At 37.3% G+C, this 21,783-nt stretch overlaps 1 protein-coding gene across 3 annotated transcripts in view; it reads left to right on the top strand.

Annotated features, from left to right (window-relative positions):
- GTF2I (general transcription factor IIi) overlaps window positions 1–21,783 on the top strand; it is an 80,274-nt gene that overhangs the window by 50,325 nt on the left and 8,166 nt on the right. For all 3 annotated transcript variants that reach the window (XR_004643367.1, XR_004643366.1, XM_034752230.1), the window contains exons 14-30: window positions 212–277; window positions 3,769–3,952; window positions 5,532–5,590; window positions 7,643–7,714; window positions 8,691–8,874; window positions 9,210–9,268; window positions 12,230–12,301; window positions 12,820–13,003; window positions 13,491–13,549; window positions 14,343–14,426; window positions 14,937–15,032; window positions 15,876–15,941; window positions 16,502–16,685; window positions 17,371–17,423; window positions 19,040–19,150; window positions 19,997–20,080; window positions 20,829–21,012. Coding sequence is in view for 1 of the 3 variants with exons in the window: in XM_034752230.1 (XP_034608121.1) it covers window positions 212–277; window positions 3,769–3,952; window positions 5,532–5,590; window positions 7,643–7,714; window positions 8,691–8,874; window positions 9,210–9,268; window positions 12,230–12,301; window positions 12,820–13,003; window positions 13,491–13,549; window positions 14,343–14,426; window positions 14,937–15,032; window positions 15,876–15,941; window positions 16,502–16,685; window positions 17,371–17,423; window positions 19,040–19,150; window positions 19,997–20,080; window positions 20,829–21,012 (1,801 nt within the window). In the remaining 2 variants the exon portion in view is untranslated. The remainder of the gene's footprint in view (window positions 1–211; window positions 278–3,768; window positions 3,953–5,531; window positions 5,591–7,642; window positions 7,715–8,690; window positions 8,875–9,209; window positions 9,269–12,229; window positions 12,302–12,819; window positions 13,004–13,490; window positions 13,550–14,342; window positions 14,427–14,936; window positions 15,033–15,875; window positions 15,942–16,501; window positions 16,686–17,370; window positions 17,424–19,039; window positions 19,151–19,996; window positions 20,081–20,828; window positions 21,013–21,783) is intronic.

Here is a 21,783-nt window from a genome sequence, read left to right as displayed (position 1 = left end):
TTGATATACATGTATATTGAGATGTAGAGTGTGTACCAGACCCCTATATATATATATATTGAGATGTAGAGTGTGTATCACACCCCCACATGAATCTGTGTGCGTGTGAGCTATAAAGACATACTGTTTATTCCAGAATTCATAGCAAAACACTCTTTGTAAAGGCTCGATCTCATTTGTAGTCTAACGTGTCCTCCTTTTTTCCTTACAGAGAAATGGAATGCCCGAATTACAGACTTGAGAAAGCAGGTTGAAGAATTATTTGAAAGAAAATATGGTATGTGTTAACAAACTCCTTTCCAAACAATTGCCTCTAGCCCTTTGACAGCGGAAGTCTCAACTTTTTGGCATGCATCCTGTTTTTGGCTCTGGAACATGCCAGGACTGACAGCACTGAAGGGTTTAATTTCATACAAGACTTAAAGCTGGAGAAAATAGCTCTTTATGAACACGTGGGCCAGGATTTTCAAACTTGGGTGCCTGAGGTTAGGCACCTAAGTAACTTTATTCTTCAATCATGCAGAGCATTCTGATCTCCAATAAACTCTAATCTTAGGCATCCCCATTTGAAAGTTCTGACCTTTACTCTTACTAGCAATAAATCAAGTCCTTACATAAAGTAATATTTAGATCTGTTACTTGGAAGGCCCTTCCTATGGTAATTATTTGCTTCTTTGCTGTTGTGGATGGCAGAGTGTTTGTTTTTAAAATGAAGCAACAATCATGTGATCCCTAAAAGGAGAAGGGAGTGCATGTGTCCGACTGTGAGGCTGATTGTCATGTGTTGCAGTCAGAATCATTTCTGTGACTGTACAAGAGAGGCGACCAACTGCATTTGTTGACAGAGGGGCAAAGGTTATTACGTTCTTTGAAATTGATATTTTTTTCTGGTACCCATCTACTGTTAAAAATGGGAGTATCTTTTTGGATGTCATTCAAAACTGGAGTCGTGACCACTTAGTCATTAAATATCCAGGGCCAGATTCTCATCTGGCATAAATCTGCATAGCACCATTGAACTCAAATGATGGCTAACTAAATTGGCCCGATTTTAGTGGTGCTACACAGATATAAATCAGCTGAGAATCTGGCTTATAATATCTGGTTTTGCTGTGGAGGGGAGTTGTAGTCCCAGTGGCACCACCTAACTTTAAATTTGGTGGTTGCATTTAGCCTCCTTGAAAGAGTCTGATAGTTTCAGTTAGTGAAGGACAGTCCTGCAGCCATCTGTCTGAATTGATACTTGAGGTTATGGTGCATGCTTCAAAATCTGTCACCTTCTGTCCTAGAAGTGGCTGCATATCAGCGAAGGGTAAAGTGATCCCATATTCAGAATCAAATTCTGTCCTCCTGTATGTATGCATATCTCCTACATTTCAATGAGTTGTGGATGTCCAGTATTGTGCCTATTCTTTGTAATATTACTCAGGATTTCTAGGTGAAAGGTGCTTTACAAATGTCAGTCATTATTATTTACTACTGACACTTTGAGTATTCTCTTTTTTGTATTTGGATGTAAAGTAAATGTACAAATGTATTATAGTGTAAACGCAATTCCTTAGCTGGCGAATACAGATTAATTTGCAAAATGAAAATCTAGTTATGGTAGAATTTGAATACCAAACCTTGTAAGGATCCAAATCAAGAAACTTCACTGCAGACTGTACTGCTGATTATGTCTTTGCTCTGTCTGGAGATAAGAGAATCTGCTAAACATTTTATTGATTTAAGAAAAATAAAGATTTCGACTTGTAAAAACTTACCTGTTGTTAGTTATTTATTTAAATAACATTCTCGTTATTATTTTAAATCTGTTTTTGGTTGATGCCTTGTAGTGATCTGCCCTTCGGAATTTTGGTGTTGCACCTTTATCTTTGTTTCCCTATGGCCATTTGTAGTTTACAAACATTTCTTTCCTTCTGAAGCTGTTCCCTTGGGTTTGTGATGCTTCTCACCACTCACCCACTGATTTACTTGGCAGACCTCTAGTATTGTAATAAAACTTCCCTAATGAAGGATTAATATAATATGTGGCAAGTTTCATGGATTGCCATGTGATCATTCTGTGGAGATCATCTCTGAATATGCCATTTCCTAAAAATTTCTCCAGATGTCCCGTTCCAGTTTGGGCCTATATATACTAGGGTTGAAACCATATTAGCGACAACTGTGTTCAAACTAGACTATCTTCCTAAAATTTTCTATCATATTTATAACCTTATGCAGAATATAGGACTAATAAACAATATTTTCAAAGTTTCCTCTTTTGTGTAACTTGCACATTGGGCTGCCTGAAATAATAATATGTTTCTTTCAAAGAGGACTTCAAATAATGTGTATTTAAATGCCCTTAAATACTCGATTGGCTCTTCCCCATATATAAAATGTGATTAAGCATTTGGTGTACAGCTAACTTGATTATTTTGAACACAGCCTATGTCTGACTGGCTGCGTCCACATTGAATTATGTCACTTGAGAAAGTGCCCTGGCCACCATATACTTTCAGAAGTCATTAACGCAGCTGAGATTACTCTGATTTGGCCTTAACTCAGATTGCTGCACTTGTAGTTAGTGGATCACTTAACTGGACCTCATCCTGATGCTACTGGAATCCATGACAAAACTCCTATTAACTGTAAAGGGTACAGAATCAGGCCTACAGCATGAAATTTCACTACTGAGTCTTGTGCAATATCTAGGCAATACAAGGAGTTAGGAAAAGAGTTGCAGCTGGTACATGGTGCTCTCCCTTAATGAACTTATCTGTTGTTCTAAGATGCTATGCGTCAATATAGACTGTATAAAGCATCGTGTCTTGAAATACTTAACTGGTTTTGTAGCTATGTATGCAGTGTCATCATTAACTCTAAATTTCCTTGAGAAGCCTCATGGTTTGTCTTGCAGTGTAGATTGTATCTTAGAAGGATGGTTTCTTTGCGTTACTGTCTGCACTTTCAGGGCCAAATTCTGCCCTTAGATACATCATTAAAGTCAGTGCATTGTATATGCAGTTACCCCAGAGCAGATTTTGGTCCATAAAACACTTTCTCCCTAGTTAACCTTGCTTCTAATGTTCATAGCTAAACCCCAAACAACAAAATACACCAAACAGTTTTGTTGGTAACAGAGAATTCTTGGGATTAATGTTCTTCTTCTTGTAAAGGCATACTGAGGTTTTTTTCTGACTATGCTACCAATGAATGAGCTATTGGCTTTTTATTTTTGAAGACCGGTTGTTTTTGGACCACATTTTTGTTCTTGGCCTTATCAGAAATATATTGTTAGCGCCATCAGTCAATTCCTTAACAGTTGAAATAAAGTAGAACTTCATTAAAGTCATTCTAAAGACTGGAAGCCCATTATAAATTACTGAATTTTTGTTACCATGTTGGCAAACTCAGAATTAATGCGTCGAAAAATGTACTTGGTTTGTAGTTTTGATTATTTGATATTCTACAATGTACTAGAAAATGAAACCAAAGTAAGATGAAACCTCACGGTAACAGGTGCAGTCTCTGCTGCTAAATTTTTGCTGAGAAATGGGAAAAGAGGAAAAAAGACTTCACTTGTGGGGTGTATATGAGAGAATGGGAGACGTTCCCACTGTAAATAAATCATAAATAGAATGGTTAGGTGTTCAGAGTGATAATAAGCATTTATTGCCTGCTTATCTGTTTGTATTTATATTATTCAGATTAGTACCAAGCAAATAGGTTAGATAAGGTGATGAGCTATGCTAATGTTTTTATTTTTCTTTTATCTTAAAGCTCAAGCTATAAAAGCAAAAGGTCCAGTGTCTATCCCGTACCCGCTTTTCCAGTCGCATGTAGAAGACTTGTATGTGGAAGGACTTCCAGAAGGAATTCCCTTCAGGAGGCCATCTACCTATGGGATCCCACGCCTTGAGAGGATACTGCTGGCCAAGGAGCGGATACGGTTTGTGATTAAGAAGTAAGGAGCTTTGCATTTATTTTCACTCTTCCTTTCTTCATACTGTGCTCTAACCAAAATTCTTCACTGTCTCTGAGAATTTCCAAATTGATTACCACCAACAGATGGTTTTGTAGTGTTAGCAAGAAGTAATTTTTTCTGTCAAACCACTAAAGCATTGTTCGGGCACAGATTTGACACCACAATGCTGATTGTACAAGATCTCAATTGGTGAAGAATTTTCTCTAACGTCATGGGCCAGACCCTCAGTTGGTGTAATTTGGCATAACTCCATTGACTTTGGGGCTATACCAGTTTATACCAGCTGAGGATCTAGGTGTGAATTTCAAGTTTTTATGGTTCTGTTCTTCTGTTTTTCCTATCAGCATATTGTCTCGAGTTGTCCAGTGACTGGTACTGTGTGACATTCACCATTAATAGCTTGGTGGTTCACTTCAGTCAGATGTGATAGAGCAAGTAACATAAATGAAGCTAAGATACAGGACAACTGCCATTTTTACATGTTTAATGCTGTTAATGGAAGTCCCTCCATTGACTGCCATGAGCTTTGGATCAAGACCATAATTAGCGGAAGAGGAAAATGTTTTGTTTCCATATGTTGCGTTCCCTTCAGCATTGGTGTTAGTTTCCCAGATTTCCAGGCTCTATGTTTCATTGATATCTGTGCAAAGCCTTTTGTGGGTGTCCACAGGAAAGTAAGATGAGGCTGCAATGAGAGCACAGACTCTGTTCTGCAACTGATTATTATCTTTGAGATCTGCTACCTTTGTCGAACTTGGGGGGGGAGGGGGGACTCTGAATGGAGATTTTGCTTTTCATAGACTATCTTCCACTCTTCCTAAATTGGTCACAAGACAAGGATCCTTAATCAAGTACAGCAATTCTGTTACCTTTCCATTACTTTTATTGTGTGTAGTAACCAGAGCTGGCTGGAAAACAAGCATTCTTTATCACGGCAACATTGGAGGCTTGAAAACCTTTTTTCATTCCGCATGGGAAGAAAAACAAAAAATTTAAGAATGAACTTCCTTGAACACTTTGCTAAATGAAATTGTATGGACTTAGATTGTAAGCCCTTTGGAGCAGAGACTTTTAGTTCTGTGTTCGTACAGTCCCTAGTACAGTGCGGTCCTGATCCAAGATTAGGGCACCTCGGTGCTACAGTAATACAAATAATTATTAAGATTGAAACATCTTTTTTGCATCAAAAAGGTCAGGTTTTTGATTAGTCTCTTTATGCCCCTTTCTGTGACGGGGATTGGAGAGTCCACTCTGGACACCAGAAGCCTTCCCATCAAAGTTTGTATGTGTCTGTGAAACGTTTTGGCTTCAACAGAACTGCATATCTCAGCAAAATACTATTTGTCAACAATTCTTCTGACAAGCTGTAGTAATAGCCTTCAGGGTTTGGTATTGACTAGAACCAGTATACTGCGGATTCTGAATACTGTTCTGGTCCCACAGCGGTAACTAAGAGTAGGATTTGCTACAGAGCTGTATGCTATAACTTCCCATTTGGTAAAAACGTATCAAAGGGTAAGTTAATGCTAAAGAATGTATATTTGTGTTAATTTTTCAGACATGAGCTTTTGAATTCAACACGAGAAGATGCACCGCTGGACAAACCAGCTGCAGGAGGTAGGACTTCTAAACTTTTGGATTGCATAACATGATTAAATATGATAATATGATTAAATGTCTTCTATTCGTAAAGAGGCATCAAAATCCTTGATAACATACCACACCAAAATTTGCAAAATGGGAATGGTCAAAAAATGCTGGGTATCCATTTATGCCATATCCATAATTGTAAATGTATTTATAATAAGCACATACAGATTTTGTTACTGACCTTCTTTGTAACGTGCTTTGAGATCTACTGATGAAAAGCACTAAATAAGAGCTAGATGATATTATTGTATTTAGAAAATATAACATGAGGCCCAGAACAATGCATTTATGAACCTGAATTTAAACCAAATGTGTTGCACGCAGGTGGTGAAGGTAAAATGAGATGTGAATGGCTAAACTGGCTGTATCTTTTTTTTTTTTTTTTTTTCCCCCTCCACTTCAAGGAACATTGTGCTTTTAAGAGTCTTACTGAGCTAACCTATCAAATGAAATTGGCCACATAGAGATGTTATCATTTGATTATTAGTTTGACAGGGTAGGCTTTCTGTCTCCACAGTCGATACCATTTTTGTGGCTAGAGAGGTATATTTATCAGAGTATGTTTGGTTAAGTTGATGATGTATTTAAACTGAAGTGTAGGATTAGGCTGTTACGTGCCAAAAATATGTTAATAGTGATATTGGTTATCTTCATGACTACTGGCATAAGGCAAGACTTACTAGGGGCTGGTCCACACTAAGCCCCCAGTTTGAACTAAGATACGCAACTTCAGCTACATGAATAACGTAGCTGAAGTCAAAGTATCTTAGTTCGAACTTAAAGGTACTTACTGCGGGTCCACACGCGGGAGGCAGGCTCCCCCGTCGACTCCGCCTACTCCTCTCGCGGAGCAGGATTACCGGCGTCGACGGCAAGCACTTCCGGGATCAATTGCTTGCCGCCGAACCAGCGGGTAAGTATAGACGTACCCTAAGAGAATGTGACTATTCTCTTGTTATAATGCGAAAGGTCATTCATATTACCACTTGATCCTTTTTCCAATGGTAAATAGTCTCAATAGATTAAAAACTCCTGCATTCTTTTGCCTCCACTCAAAGATACTAGAAATTTCCACTCAAAGATATAAATGCAAGCATTTATCTACATTATAATCCATATCCATCCGTTTCTTTCCCCCCAAACCTGGAAGACAAAGGCTTACGTGTGTGGAGTTTTTTTAAGAAATATACGTATAGCATTGTGTGTATGATGATTGGAAAATTACTTTCCTCAACATATGTTTTGATTAAATTATTATCCTACCACCTGTCCCCACTTCAGGGTCAGGTTTTGCTAATTGTCTGAAGCTGAATGTTAAGAGTCTATATAAATTGTAATGTAGCTTGAAGCGATAGTAGCTTATATAAGCCGCCTAAACCCCAAAAATGCACATTGTCAACCTTGATCTGAGAGGGGAATTGGGAATATTGGAGAGTTCCTGAGTCCATGGTAGAGGCATGAGACCTAGGAGTAAGTGTCTCCATTGGTGAAGCTTGTGTATCATTCTTTGTGCGGCCGTGTACTAGTATTTAAAGAAAAACAAATATTAAATACCCGTGTTTAAAAAAAAAAAAAGGGTTTAAATTAAGCAACAGAAAATAAGATTTAAGGATGTCATTCCATCCTTAACCAATTGCATGAAAGTATTGTATGTCACCCGCAAAGTAAGATCACCAACTGTTGTGAACCTCTTCACCCACCTGCTTTGAGGACCAAATTCAAGTGGTTGTAGGCATAGGATACGCTAAGGATGGAGTGCAAAGCATAACCGTCCTTGCTTTTGTGATTTTAAATCCAGCCCCCTTTTGCTGTTTTACTGAAGGGTTTAATAGAAGTAGTATGAAGACAAATGAGGTGTACTCACGTCTCTTGATATCCTTATGGTTGGGGAAACTAATAATCCATGCTTTGTTGTATAGTGTTAGTGAATAGCAATAGTGTGTCACTTGTCTTTACAATCTTGCAGTTAATCAAAATAATTAAGGAAAGTTATCTTTGTTCTGTTACTGTTAATTGTAGTGAAAGAAGAGTGGTATGCCCGAATCACCAAATTAAGGAAGATGGTAGATCAACTTTTCTGTAAAAAATTTGGTAAGTACACTGCTAGTATTCCAACTTCTTGTGTGGCTTTTAATCCATAGTAGGTTGATTTCATATTAGCTATCCTTAAGAAAGCTTTATTGGATCCTTCTGAGGCATAAGTGATATATCTATCTCATAGAACTGGAAGGGACCCTGAAAGGTCATAGAGTCCAGCCCCCTGCCATCACTAGCAGGACCAAGTACTGATTTTGCCCCAGATCCCTAAGTGGCTCCCTCAAGAATTGAACTCACAATCCTGGGTTTAGTAGGCCAGTGCTCAAACCACTGAGCTATCCTTCCCACCCCGGAGAGTGGATAAAACTCTTGAATGAAAATTTTCCAGATGCTTGAAATCCTGACTGTTAAACAAAAATAAATCTTTTATTGCTGTAATGTTTATTCAAAAGGGTAAATTTACAGTAAAGTTCATCTGTAAAGTTACCTTTTATGGTTCTGATTCCTTTTGTATTTGGATTTTTCTCTCTAGTTGTGGTAAAGCAAACAGTCAGCTTATTTTTCAATGTACAGTATAACATCAGTGGCACTATTAGGATTTATAGCTGAGCATTTCTGGGCTTTTTGAATTTGAATGCTGTTTCCCCCAGCCTACTTAAGAACATATACAGGTCAAGAATGAAACTATTGAAAATGTGATACTGTATGAAAATAAGTTCAAATCGCTTTGAGCCCAATCCTGCTTTGACTTTTTCTCCTGTGCAAACCCATTGGCACTAATCTTCAATCCGGCATTGCTGGTGGGCTACATTCTGAACATCAGATGAGACACTATGATAATTAATCCACTAAATTCTGTGTCTTCAACTTGGAGTCCAGTGGGTTTGGATATTCTTTGCTATGCTAGGACCTAATGTTACTGTTTATGTGATGGCCCAGAGACTTTGTGATAGTTTTTGCTGAATCAAAATGTTTGGCTGGACTGATCGATCATTGGATTTATGTTGTTGAATTTCTGTTATCCTAACAGCTGAGGCCCTAGGGAGCACTGAGCCGAAGGCTGTCCCATACCAGAAATTTGAGGCACATCCCAGTGATCTCTATGTGGAGGGTCTGCCAGAGAACATTCCATTTAGGAGTCCATCCTGGTATGGAATCCCTCGGCTGGAAAAGATTATTCAAGTGGGCAACAGAATAAAATTTGTAATCAAAAGGTAGGTGAACATTTTAGTCCATAAATTGAAAAAGCAAGAGGAAAAGGCCAAGAGATTGATTGATTGAAGCAAAAGAAAAGCTTTCAGCTTTATAACACCATAAAGCATTCTGAGTTGTGGTATCAGGCAGACAGAAGATATTTCACATTGCAAAGAAAATTGGTGTTCGCAATTTAGGCCATAATCTTCCTAAGTATCTATATAGCAGCTAGCCCATTTTGGTGACAATTTGAAATAAATAATATTAAAATCAAAACATAGATTCATAAAACAAACAAAAAATCATTATTCAGATACTGTATAGAACAATTTGATGACCTGCTCTCTAATTACAGGCCAGAACTACTAACTCTCAGTCCGACAGAAGTTACTCAACCAAGATCTAATACGCCAGGTAGGATGCATACTGTATGCAAGTTCCATCTATATATCCATATGCAGAATAAATATATGAAATGAATTTTTCTGACTTCTATGCATGACTAAAGTGGTACCAAATATGTATAAATACAGAAGAGAAACTCTCTTTAAACTAATATATTTGTACTTGAAGGAATCTTGCATATTTTTGCTAAATTAGAAATTAACCACAATCTTTGTAAAAGCAAGTGTGTGAGATATAAATATATCTTGACCGACAATTAACTCTCTTCCTCACTTTACTGAGTAGGAAAATTTTTAAATGTGTTGGAGGGAGGGGGTGGTGTTTGGTGTGAGAGAAATTTTTTGGAGCACTACATTATTTTTTAAAGAAAATGAAGCACAAGATTATTTTTGCTTCTGGGAATACTGGTATACTCTTCACAAGGTTTATAAGAAACCAGTATGGCCATCCTTGAAAATAATGATCTGAAACACATTATGGTTGGTGTCCAGCTAATCTCTGACACTTTAGAAATTGAATGGTTCAGACTTAAAACCTAGAGGAAACTTAAGTTCTCAAGAAGTTCTATTAGAGCCTAATCCAAAGCCCATGGAAGTCACTTCACATCTTTCCGTAAACTTCAGTGGGCTTTTGAGCAAGCTCTTAATGTCTTGTGTGATCGTAATCATCTTTTAAAAGTGCCTCTCCTTCTCCGGAATGATTTTTTTAAAGAACCATAAAGTGTAGTGAAGGAAAAAGAACCCAGATGACTCTTTCAGTCCTCCTTTTTTTAATCTCCTAAAATAAGAGAACTGCTAGGAAATGATAGATCAGGGATGTTGTTTTGTAAGTACATTGGTATTTCATGACTATGTACACTACGAAGTTCAGAACTTGTTTCATATAAGAGGGTGAGTCCCTTAGTGGTTGTAACACAGGACTAGGAACCTGCTTTACTAGATTTCTCTTGCCCCCATTTACCCACCTGGGTGCAATATCTACCAAACAGCAGTGTTATGACACTGAATTTATTTGTAAAACATGTTGGGATCATTAGGTGAGAGGTACCATGTATGTGCAGATTGGTACCTGATCACTTTAATGACTTACAAAGCACAGTTTGATTTAGTCAAGAGGCTGTATTCACAATTTTCAATCCATAGAACCACAAAAAATGTTAGGTTTTACCTAACCAGAGAATGCAGGTCGCTTTTTCCTCCAAATGTTTGCGGTTCAATAGTATCCACGTCTTATGAAAGCATATTGAAGATTTTTCTTGGCTTTCAGGGATAAGACTTGTATGTGGAGATAGGGTAGCCAACTGCAGAGTTGGGTAGCATCTAGTTTCAGTCTTGCTGCCAAAGCCCTTGCTCATTGTCCTACTGTACAACATAACTGGCGGGTTGACAAGATAACTGCAACAATAAGTATGAACAATATCAGTGACGAAAGAAACTGTTTTCATAGCATCTTATTTCTGGAAGAACTGGCATGCAGCAATCACCATTTAAAAAGAAAAAAACCTAATAGAGTGATCAGAATGACATGCTGATTTTCCCACTGGTTACTATATCTATCATCAGCTGCTGGGAAAGACTAGTGCTGTAAATACACACAAAACTTTGCCTGTGGCCATATCCAGGGCACAAGTTAAATAAACACAGAAAAAATGTTCAGTTTGGCTTGAAACGCTAGTGAAAACCACTGGATGCAACATTCTTTCCTGGCAATTAGTCCTAAGGCAAAACTGGAGAATGTCCCCTGTGCCATTGTTGCTAAAGCAGACTGTCTCTCCCTGAACACACATACCAATTTTTTCGAACAATTCAAAATGTTAGTTTTGCAGAACAATAAATAAAGATAGTTTCTATACCAGATAGTTTAGGGGGACAACATTTTGATTTTGTATTTTAAAAAAATTCAAGAATTATTTTGGCTAGTAAGAATAGTATGGTGCTCTTTGGTTGGATAGAAAACTTCCCCTCATGTGTGTTCAGCCCAGACAATATTCCCTTGTGCTTCTTGTGTGGTGGTACTAGAAATCTAAAAATAAAGCTGTTCAGTATATTTTTTTCACTTGCCAAGTTAAAGCCCCAATCTTGCAAATACTTTCTTGTATGCATAAGATTGTGTGTTAAATGCTTGCAGGACTGGGGTCCATGTGAACTCTTTTAAATTAGTAAACAACATAAAGGGTGAAAATTATGAACATTCTTTGTTTTTTATAATTGAAGGGGGTTAGAAGTAAAACGGACCAGATAATTTGTTCATTTGAAATATGATTTGGAGCCTGTGATCCTGTGTACATATTGCTTGTTTCATACATATGCCTTTTTTTAAAATGCTGGTTTCATTTCTACAGTACAAGTTATCTCTCCTCAATGGATATGATCAGTAATTATAATTGCACTGTTTGTTGGGGAATAAAATGAATATATTTAAGTATTTTTAATTTCCACTAACATGCTCCCTGCCTCCCTCTCCACCTAATTTAGAAAATTGGCTCCTGGCTTGCTTTCTGTCACCAACTTTCCTTTATAATAAAAGCAAGACTACATTATTTTTGATAGTCAAAATTTATGACAAAGCTCTAAATCTTCATATTCTGTTCTAAAGATTTTTAATCTCATGAGCTAAAATCATTAATAATTCCGTTGTGTCAAAGCCACTAAAATAATTCCTTCCCACTGCCCAGGGTCCTGAAGGACAAGTTCATACACTTGGGACAGTGATAGAGATTTATAATCATGCTTAGACATACTTTCCCATCATTATATACATATTCTGTATATAATTTCAGTTAGCTTAATAAGCAGTACATGTGTAAATCCTTCTATACCAAATTGTGATTGCGCATCTTAGAAAGTAAGACAATTTTTGCATTGATAGTTAGACTCCAGTGATAAAATAAATATGTTTAGGACTACCACTTTTTCCCAAATATCCGTTAATAACTCAGTAACCCAAGATGCATCTATTTTTGATTTTCAGTCAAAGAAGATTGGAATGTCAGAATCACAAAACTAAGGAAGCAAGTGGAAGAGATATTTAATCTGAAATTTGGTGAGTTAAATCTTAAGTAAACTGTGTTGTAGTGCTACTCTGTTTTAAAACAATTTTCTGTACAAGGAGTATTATGGTGCACAATAAATTAAAACAAATATTCAAAATGTTGCAGAACAACAGATCTGGGAGTCTTGGGTTTTATTCCCCACTCTTGCTAGTGGCTTGCTATGTGACAGGGGGCAAGTCATATCCGTACTCTCTGTGCCTAGGTTTCTCTAAAAAGGGGATTCATTATATTTATGCAAATTCATAAAGGGCTTTCAGATCCTTGGGTGAAAGGAACTCTTAAAAAACAGTAGCAGATACTGTGGACCTAGATTGATAACTGTTGTGAGATCTGCAAAATCACTACATGCGGTGATTCCAAACTGTGGAATGATGGCGGGAAAGTTGTTTTTAACCCCTTCTCTCATCCTTTTCTGATTCCGGTTCTGGTGCTGCTGCCACTAATAAAAATGCCAGCCTTACTAAGAACAACTGAACTAAAATGCTCCTCATGTCCTCTTTATTTTCAGCCCAAGCCCTGGGGCTTTCAGAGGCAGTGAAGGTTCCCTACCCTGTGTTTGAATCGAACCCTGAGTACTTGTATGTGGAAGGCTTGCCAGAAGGAATCCCCTTCCGGAGTCCCACGTGGTTCGGAATTCCACGCCTTGAAAGAATTGTCCGTGGAAGTGGCAAAATCAAATTTATTGTTAAAAAGTAAGTTTATCATTTGGTTATTTTTAACTGCTGATGACTAAAATTATATGACACTCTTCCTGGGGCGTTTGGGTTTTTAAATGCCGCCTAATGTCTTTTATAGATAAAAGAAAGTGAACTCTTTTGGCACATTCGCTTTTTCTGATAAAAGGACATGCCTTTCTGATTAAATTTCACAAAATAGGGTGTATTTGCCTCATTGCTGTGTGCCGTGCAATGTGTATCTAGGGCAGATAGTCGTTCTGCCTCTTGAAGCGTTTTTCCCCCCTAGAGTAAATGCAAAAAGCCAGGTACTTAGCCTTAGATTTTGAAACTTTCTTATTACTTTACATTGACTCGCCCATACTTCATGATCTAAAAGACTGTTACGATGGATGACTTTATATAAATGTGTCTGAATCCCAATAAATATGTAAATAATTCACTGTGCTACTTTTTTATCTATAATTTATTAGACTGCATTCTGAAACATATTTTACATTTTTAGGCCAGAGCTGGTCACTTCTTATTTGCCTGCTGGATTGGCTAGTAAAGTAAACACTAAAGGTAAGAGGTTAAACATTCCATACTGCCCTCACTTCAGAGGCCCAAATTCTGCTTCCATTACCTGACTGAATAACAGCTTAGTACTTGAAAACAGTGTGGGCTACTGATAGAGGTGCTGCCTAACATGAGCAAGGGTGGAAGAATCTGGCCCAAAGGGTTTTCCTAAAAACACAAAACCTATATTCTTTTAAAACACGTAACAAAAGTCACACATTAATATCTGCTTAAGAACACACCAATTAATTATTCCATTCATTTATTTTATGATCTGCAGCAACATAAATCTGGAGGATGTAAACGACATAAATTACAAAGCTCTCGGGTTGCATTGATTTGGCTGTTACCAGCATCATCTAGTATATAAGTTGGATTTTTATATTTAAAAAATAAGACATATTTCTTAGAGAAACCGTCAAGTCATTTACAAAATAAAGATCTTTATAAATATCAATATGAATTAACTTTTTGGATTTAGATAATCGAAAGTACCAAAGATTTAAATTTCATTTAAAACCAGTGTGCCAAAGATATTACCTGTCTTTATCTTGTGTGGTGCTCACAATATGTAGTGAATATTGAATGAGCATCTCAGATCTGCTTATTTCACAAGCAATACATTCACTTTTTAAAGTATGTGATCTTACCTGCATTGTTTTGCTTTTATAAAGCATACCATTAAACAATACACATTATATGTCAGATTATTTTGTTTGTGGGATATTTCCAAGTACTGTCTTTTGGGAGCTATAAAGTATGTCCATTACTGAAGAGTAACAGTATTATTGATTTGTAGCATTGAGTCCAAAGAGTTCAAAGAGAGCAAGAAGTCCTGCAAGCAATTCAAAGGTTCCAGAGATTGAGGTGACCGTTGAAGAAGGTAGGAAATCTTCCTTTAGGGAATATTCTTATAAAAGTAACTGCAGAAGACCTTTCATCCACAGTACAATTATATTATTTTTAAAAATGGTCTCTTAAGTTTTGCTCTATGTCGAAAACTTAATGTAACTTCACGATACCAGTTCTATTTTTCATTTCTGATTAACGTTATAAGGTATAGGAAGAACGATGGCTCTGACAAAGATTGTTTCACAACACATTTGGATCCTTCATTCCAAAGAGGGAAATGAGAACTTGTTTTAAGGCAAATAATACAGAAGGGTGGACAATGACTAAATGATGCTAAAGTATTTTATGTTTTAATTCCACAATCTTTAAAGCACTTCTAAACAGAATTTTTGTTCCGGTGTTGACTCAAAATTTGTTTTCCTTAGTAATCAATTGCCATATTTCATCATTTTTGTTTCTCAGAAGATCGTTACTGGTATGCTCTCTCTCGCTCTTAAATATTACACTATATAGATATAGATATGTTTGTTCGTTTCGGCAGGTCCTAATAAACCACAAACAACAGATGTTCGAACTAATTCTCAAACCAATGGATCCAATATGGGCTTCAAGCCACGAGGAAGAGAGTTTTCTTTTGGTAAATATTGTGGGTTTTAATCTGCCTTGATAGCCTTTGTTAATTTTGATATTTTGAAAATTTTTGAGATTTCAACAGATATATCTTCATTCTGCATTTGATGATTGAGTCAAATGCTTTTTGAGTTTGCATGTATTGGGATAGGTGATCATAGAAATCAAAAGATTATGCTATCTGCTGCTCACAATAGTCATCAGAGAGCAGTTGTCTGACCATGGTTCCCTGCTTTTAGAAGACCTATTTTGGGCAGAGTCATGTGTAGGAATTTTAACTTTTCCTCCCTATTGTGGGTTGGCCCTGTGCAGGGTTATCAACATGATGGTCACAAAATGTAAAACAAAAGAATGTTCTTTTTGCTCAGGACAAGTTTAGAATGGAGTTTAAAGGGTTAATATTGATTTGTGATAAAAATCTATCCTTTCATGAAACTAGTATAATTGAGATCACATTTCTCAAGGAAATAGCCTGTCTGTCTGTCTGGCCTTTTCAAAGCTTTGGGTGCTGGCTCAGATAATTCTGTGCGCCTCTGAGGACTGTAATATATCACTGTTGAATTCATTATAGTGGAGTCTTTGATTTATTCATTAGCTGAGATCTTTTGTAAAGTTTCAAGGAGAAGAGTCTCAATAGTGGATATGAGTTAGGATTAGAGGGAATGGTTCAATGCTGTTTAGTGTCTGGTAGCCATTTTGTTCATTTTTGACTTCATATTCATCGGTAAACAATTGTTGTAAATATTTTAAAATATAGATGTATATAAAAAAAAATACACAATTCCTAGACAGATTTTTTGCTCAATACAAATATACAAATGCTGACCTAACTCTTCTGATTTCCTGACAGAGGCTTGGAATGCCAAAATTACTGACCTAAAACAAAAAGTTGAAAATCTTTTTAATGAAAAATGTGGTAAGCATGTCAACCTTTTTTAAAAACGTACCTTTTAGAGCTTGATGAGATTACTTATTTAGGCATGAACGTTGTGTCTGATGGTGCTGTTCATACACAGATTCCGAAAGACTCCTAATAGCCTTGGAAACTCTGGGCCCTGTTATCTCCCATGAGCTTGATTCTCATATCGCGGATTGAAAATTCCAAACTATCAGATTCCCCCTAAGCTTTCCATGTAAGGCTGGAAATGGAGGAGTGGTGCAGGGGTTTGGCTTCAAAAATCCACAAACATCCTGTGGTCCACCAGAGACCCATTAGTTCCATATTGCCATGTACCTCCTTGTGGCTCAGCCGGACAACATGGCTGCAAGAGGAGCTGTGCTGTTAGGGATTCAAACAGTCTTTCAGGAAGAGGCACTTGCTTGATTTACTGCAGACTTGAGATTTTCCCCTTGTGTGTATGTAGAAGGTATCCGAGGAGCATGGCCCACTTTCTGCCCACCAGCAGTGCTGGAAACCTAACTCCCTTCTTCAAGATAAAATACTATTTTTGTAATTTACATGCTCTTTCATTTCAGGGGAAGCTCTGGGGCTTAAAGATCCTGTCAAGGTCCCATTTGCGTTATTTGAATCCTACCCAGAGGATTTCTATGTGGAAGGACTACCTGAAGGGGTGCCATTCCGCCGACCATCTACTTTTGGCATTCCAAGATTGGAGAAGATCCTGCGAAACAAATCTAAGATAAAATTTATCATAAAAAAGTAAGAGAACTGTGTGTGTCAATGGAAATGAGCTTCAGAGCTTAAAAAACAAAGTTCAGCCCTGAAAAAGTGCTAGATCCCTCCACTAACCACACTAGTATATATACGGAAATGTCTAGCAAACCAGGAAATGCCAGAGGATTTTTCAGATCTGCGGAAGGATATGTTAACATTTTTCTGTGCTGAATGCTCCTCAAAGCCTGCTTAATGGGGAGCAGCACACAGTTCTGGGCTTATTTCGATTTTAATGTTGACTTTGCATTTTCCCTTTAGTGGGAGCTGCAGGCTTTGTAGTTACGTCATTTGTACCTAAAAGGTCACCAACACTGCAGCAAGGAGTAAGGATGTTAAATCAAACTTCTGATGGATGACAAAAACTCCAATTTTCAGAAATTTGTCAAGTGTCCGTCGTGCAACATGGTGGTGCCGACCCCTGATCTTTAGAGTAAAAACATTAAGATATTAGGGATTTGACATATATGTGATGAAGGTAGAAAACCAAAATGATCAGTCGTCTTGTTAACTTTGTGTAACAGCCTGACTAGCATTACTGTACTAACTTTGCTCTCCCTCTCCTGACCACTCAGTTTTGACAGCTAGTATTTCCTTTGCTGTTGGATGGAAATGATGGATTGAACGTAATTTTACTGTTCTATATGAAATGTTCAAATCTGTTCATCTGCAGGCCTGAGATGTTTGAGGCAGCGATTAAGGAAAGCTCTGCTAAAAGTCCCCAGAGTAAGTATTATGACAGCTAAGGAGTTTGGATGGTGGTCTGTTTTGGGCTGCTTTCAAAGATTATAACGCTTCAGGAATGTTGCCCAGTGTAAACCAATTCCTGAAAACTTCACAGTATATTCACTGGAAAGTCTTATGCAAGTAGAAATCAAGACACTGCCTTAACTGTGGTGCCACTGGTAAACCTCTATAATGAAGATATGTCCCTACTTTGAGGAGCTGTAAAGCTGTTAGTTTCTTGACTTCTATCTAGTTCCTCAACTCAACAATTCAGCATCAGTAATGGCTTTCTTGTTTATCAGTCAGTTTTGTATCATCTAGCACACTTAAGGTCTCAGATCCCTTTGCGCTGACTGCTACAGTGCCTCCTTCAAATCGGTAGGAGGCTGTGGTTCAGCTAAAGCTTTACAGTGCTGGAGTACAGACACACACACACAGACGCGCACACACACACCCCCAAGATGTGAGGAGCCACTTTGCCCCGACTCCAACTTGTAATGCCGCTTTGACAAGGGAGCAAAGTGGAGGGAGCTGTAAAATTCCCTGTGTCAATCAGATGAAAAGGATTGAGGTACTGGTTAATGGCCCATACTCTACTCTCAAATTGTGACATAAAGCAGGTATTTCATAGAATAGGGTTGGCAACCTTTCAGAAGTGGTGTGCCGAGTCTTCATGTAGTCACTCTAATTCAAGGTTTCGCATGCCAGTAATACATGTTTACGTTTTTAGAAGGTCTCTTTCTATAAGTCTGTAATATATAACTAAACTACTGTTGTATGTAAAGTAAATAAGGTTTTTTAAATGTTTAAGAAGCTTCATTTAAAATTAAATTAAAATGCAGAGCCCCCCGGACTGGTGGCCTGGACCCGGGCAGTGTGAGTGCCACTGAAAATCAGCTCGCGTGCCATAGGTTGCCTATGCCTGCCATGGAAGAAGTTGGGTTTCTGGGGTGCATTCATTGGACCTGATGCTACTCTCAGTAGTTTAAATCAGAGGTTACTCCATTGAAGTTAGTGATGTTACGCCAGCGTAAAGGTAGTGTCAGTGAGAGCAGGATCAAGAATGAAACATTGGACCAGATCCTCAGTTGTGGGCATCACTCCATTAAAGTCAGCTATAAAAGATTTCCTGTGTGACTGAGAATTTAATATTCCACTATTCATTCTTTTGATCAATATGTTTTACTAGTGTTACTAGAAATTGAGTGCTCTAGTTTATTGCTTTGACCAAAACATGGAAATATCCACACATTCTTTTTTAAAAATAAAATATCATTGGAAAACCTGCTAGGCAAACAAAACAAGATCCTTGTAACATAAATTAACCCTTTCTCTTGGTTTTGGTAGTTTGTAAGAAATAGCTGGAGGGTAAACTTTCAGAAGTGAAGTCCCATTTTCAGTAATGACTTAAGCACTTCGGAGCCTACGTGTCATTGACAATCAAGGGACTTAGGCATTTAGACTAAGTCCTTTTGGAAATTGAGCTTTTTCTTTTTTTTTTTTTACCACAAATCTATTTCTCTCCCAATGTTTCCCTTTTTATTTAATATGCTGGAAAGGTGTTAGCCCATCTTGAGCCATTTTGCTCATACTTTAAATTCCTGTTTCTGTTTAAGGAAAAACCAGTTCATCCAATACATCAAATACAACAAGCACCACAACAAAGCCAGTGGTGAACACAGCCGCAGGGGTTGAAGATCTTAACATCATTCAAGTGACTATACCAGGTAGGTGGGTGCTCTGATTTTACTGCTGCTTACTGTTTATAGCTCTCATTCTTCATGGCAGGAGCTCTTTGCCTAATGTTCCCACCTGCCCCCATCGTGATTTGCCCTTTGACTCATCCTGTCTTATATATAGTACAGCCTACAAAGAGTATCACTTAATAGCCTCTCTTAAGTGACCTTTATCTGCACTGTTGTCACACTGATTTTTTTAAACTTTTATGATTGTGTGTACTACTCAGTGAAATCTGCAGAAAAAATGAATCTCAGTTCAGTTCCCATTTGCAGGTGGTCACATCTGCACGACCCCCCACCCCATCACATGCTAAATTAAGCGTTAATTTGCAACCTTTTTGGCAGTCTCAGTAGACACAATTAGGATTAAATGATCATGGAGATTCTCTTCCCCAGAAGTGGTCACTTCAGCTCAGGGATAAATTACACTGGTTAGGCAGTGTGGGAAGGCTTGCACTGTGGCTAAATAGAGAATTTCAGTCCCCAGTCTTACACTGTCACCACATTTACTTAAAATAAATCATGATTTGTAAATAATGGGTTTATTCAATACATTTTCTCCTTTAATTAATCTAACATTGTCCTGTAAATATTTTGAAATCATTTTCAGGCCTGTTTAAAACTGCTACTTTTTATAGTTCGCATATTTACAAAATCCTCCATTACTGCTATAACCAAAAAAAACAGTGAAAAGGCCTATTTTTGTTCTGATTACCTAGTGCTTAATAAAGCAAACATCTGTTCTTGTTTTAAATAAGCTCTTGTGCAGTCAGTACTGCACTAGTTGAAGAAGAAAATCACCTGCTAAATCCTGACACTAACAATTTCTTTCAGATGATGAAAGTGAAAGATTATCCAAAGTAGAAAAGGCTCGACAACTGAGAGAACAAGTAAATGACCTCTTCAGCAGGAAGTTTGGTAATTGCTTTTATTACTGATTTGAAATAGCTTTGAAAGTAACCACTGATTTACATTTTGGTTTTAAATAAGTATAACCTATAGTATATAATATCCTTTACAGTTGACGTTTTTACACTGTATATATAACCAATGTGTAATTTTTTTCATCTGTAATTATATGCGCCAGCTTCCACAGAAATCTAGTTTGAGGGCTAAATTGTTTTGTGTTTCTTAAACCGAGAAATCCCTGTGATTTTGGATTAATAAATATTTTACGTGTAAACCCAGAATTTGCTTAAAGCTACACAGTCCTGATCAGTTAACACCTTAAAATGTTAAAGCTGAAAGAGTTTTTAAAGTCTTATTTACCCTTTCACTGTTCAGTTTTTCTTTGTGAGAGGAAACACTTTTTCCTTTCATGAAAATGTTTCGAAGTATTCTTTTCTATAATTTTATTTTTATAAAACCTAAATTTTAGTCCTTTATATATTGAACTGTGATACTTGGATACTAGTGACTTTCATGAACCGTATCCTTCATGAATGTAGCTTGGAACACAGTTCATTTGAAAATTACCCAAAGTAATGTTTTAAATGGCAAGTGCATTTTAAGTGCAAGTGCATTTTAATGGCAAGTGCATTATAGCACTTGAGATTATTTTAAATGCTTGTTTTCACATCACTTGATTTTCTTACTGCCCTGAGTATTTGTAAACTGAGATTTGTAGACTTGGGTCACAGTTCAAATCACAACATCTCTTATTTAGGTGAAGCAATCGGTATGAATTTCCCTGTGAAAGTCCCATACAGAAAAATCACCATAAACCCTGGCTGTGTGGTGGTGGATGGAATGCCTCCTGGAGTGGCATTTAAAGCTCCCAGTTATCTGGAAATCAGCTCCATGAGAAGGATTTTGGAATCAGCAGAGTTTATCAAATTTACTGTCATTCGGTATGTGACTGTCATTTTACTGTCATTGATTATATAATGTAACCATGATTATCCAGATGTCATGGGAATAGCCAATACTTTTGGAAAAATCAATGTTTCAGAAAATTGAGGAAATCTTCAATATAATAATAAATGTGGGGAGGCGTCGACTCTGTTTTGAATAACAAGTAGTTGAGGTTATTTTAAATTCAAATAATTGAGGGTGCACAGCATTAACATGAAAATCCCCGGGAGGGAAGCATACATAGGAATATTGATTACATTGACTTGTAAGTGATTTCTAGCACACCAGCTGAAAACTGCTCCTGTGGTATGGCACATGACAATACAAACAATTTATGGACTTTGCTGTCAAGGCTGTTAGATCCCAAATTCTTTCCTTTGCACAACAGAATTCGTAGGTCCACAAGCTTTGTTTGCTCTTAACAGTAAATTGTGTATCTGTAGTAGTTTAAATTTCCAGATCAGCATGGCTATGTTTTAAAAGTCGTGAGTACATGATTGGATTCCTGAAGTTTAAGATTTTCAGTTACTGTTTTGCCTAACATTCTTGAGAATGTGTCCCTCTTAAAATCAGTTCAGGTACTCTCTTTTGATAAAATGTGATGATTACCCTGGAAGTTAGTTTTTATTTTTATTTATTTAATGGAGATGTCCTATCTCCTAGAACTGGAAGGGACCTTGAAAGGTCATTGAGTCCAGCCCCTGCCTTCACTAGCAGGACCAAGTACTGATTTTGCCCCAGATCCCTAAGTAGCCCCCTGAAGGATT

Source organism: Trachemys scripta, chromosome 18 (genome assembly GCF_013100865.1).
Source record: "Trachemys scripta elegans isolate TJP31775 chromosome 18, CAS_Tse_1.0, whole genome shotgun sequence".
In the NCBI taxonomy this organism is placed as follows: Eukaryota; Metazoa; Chordata; order Testudines; family Emydidae; genus Trachemys; species Trachemys scripta.
This window is presented reverse-complemented; position numbering and strand designations above follow the sequence as displayed.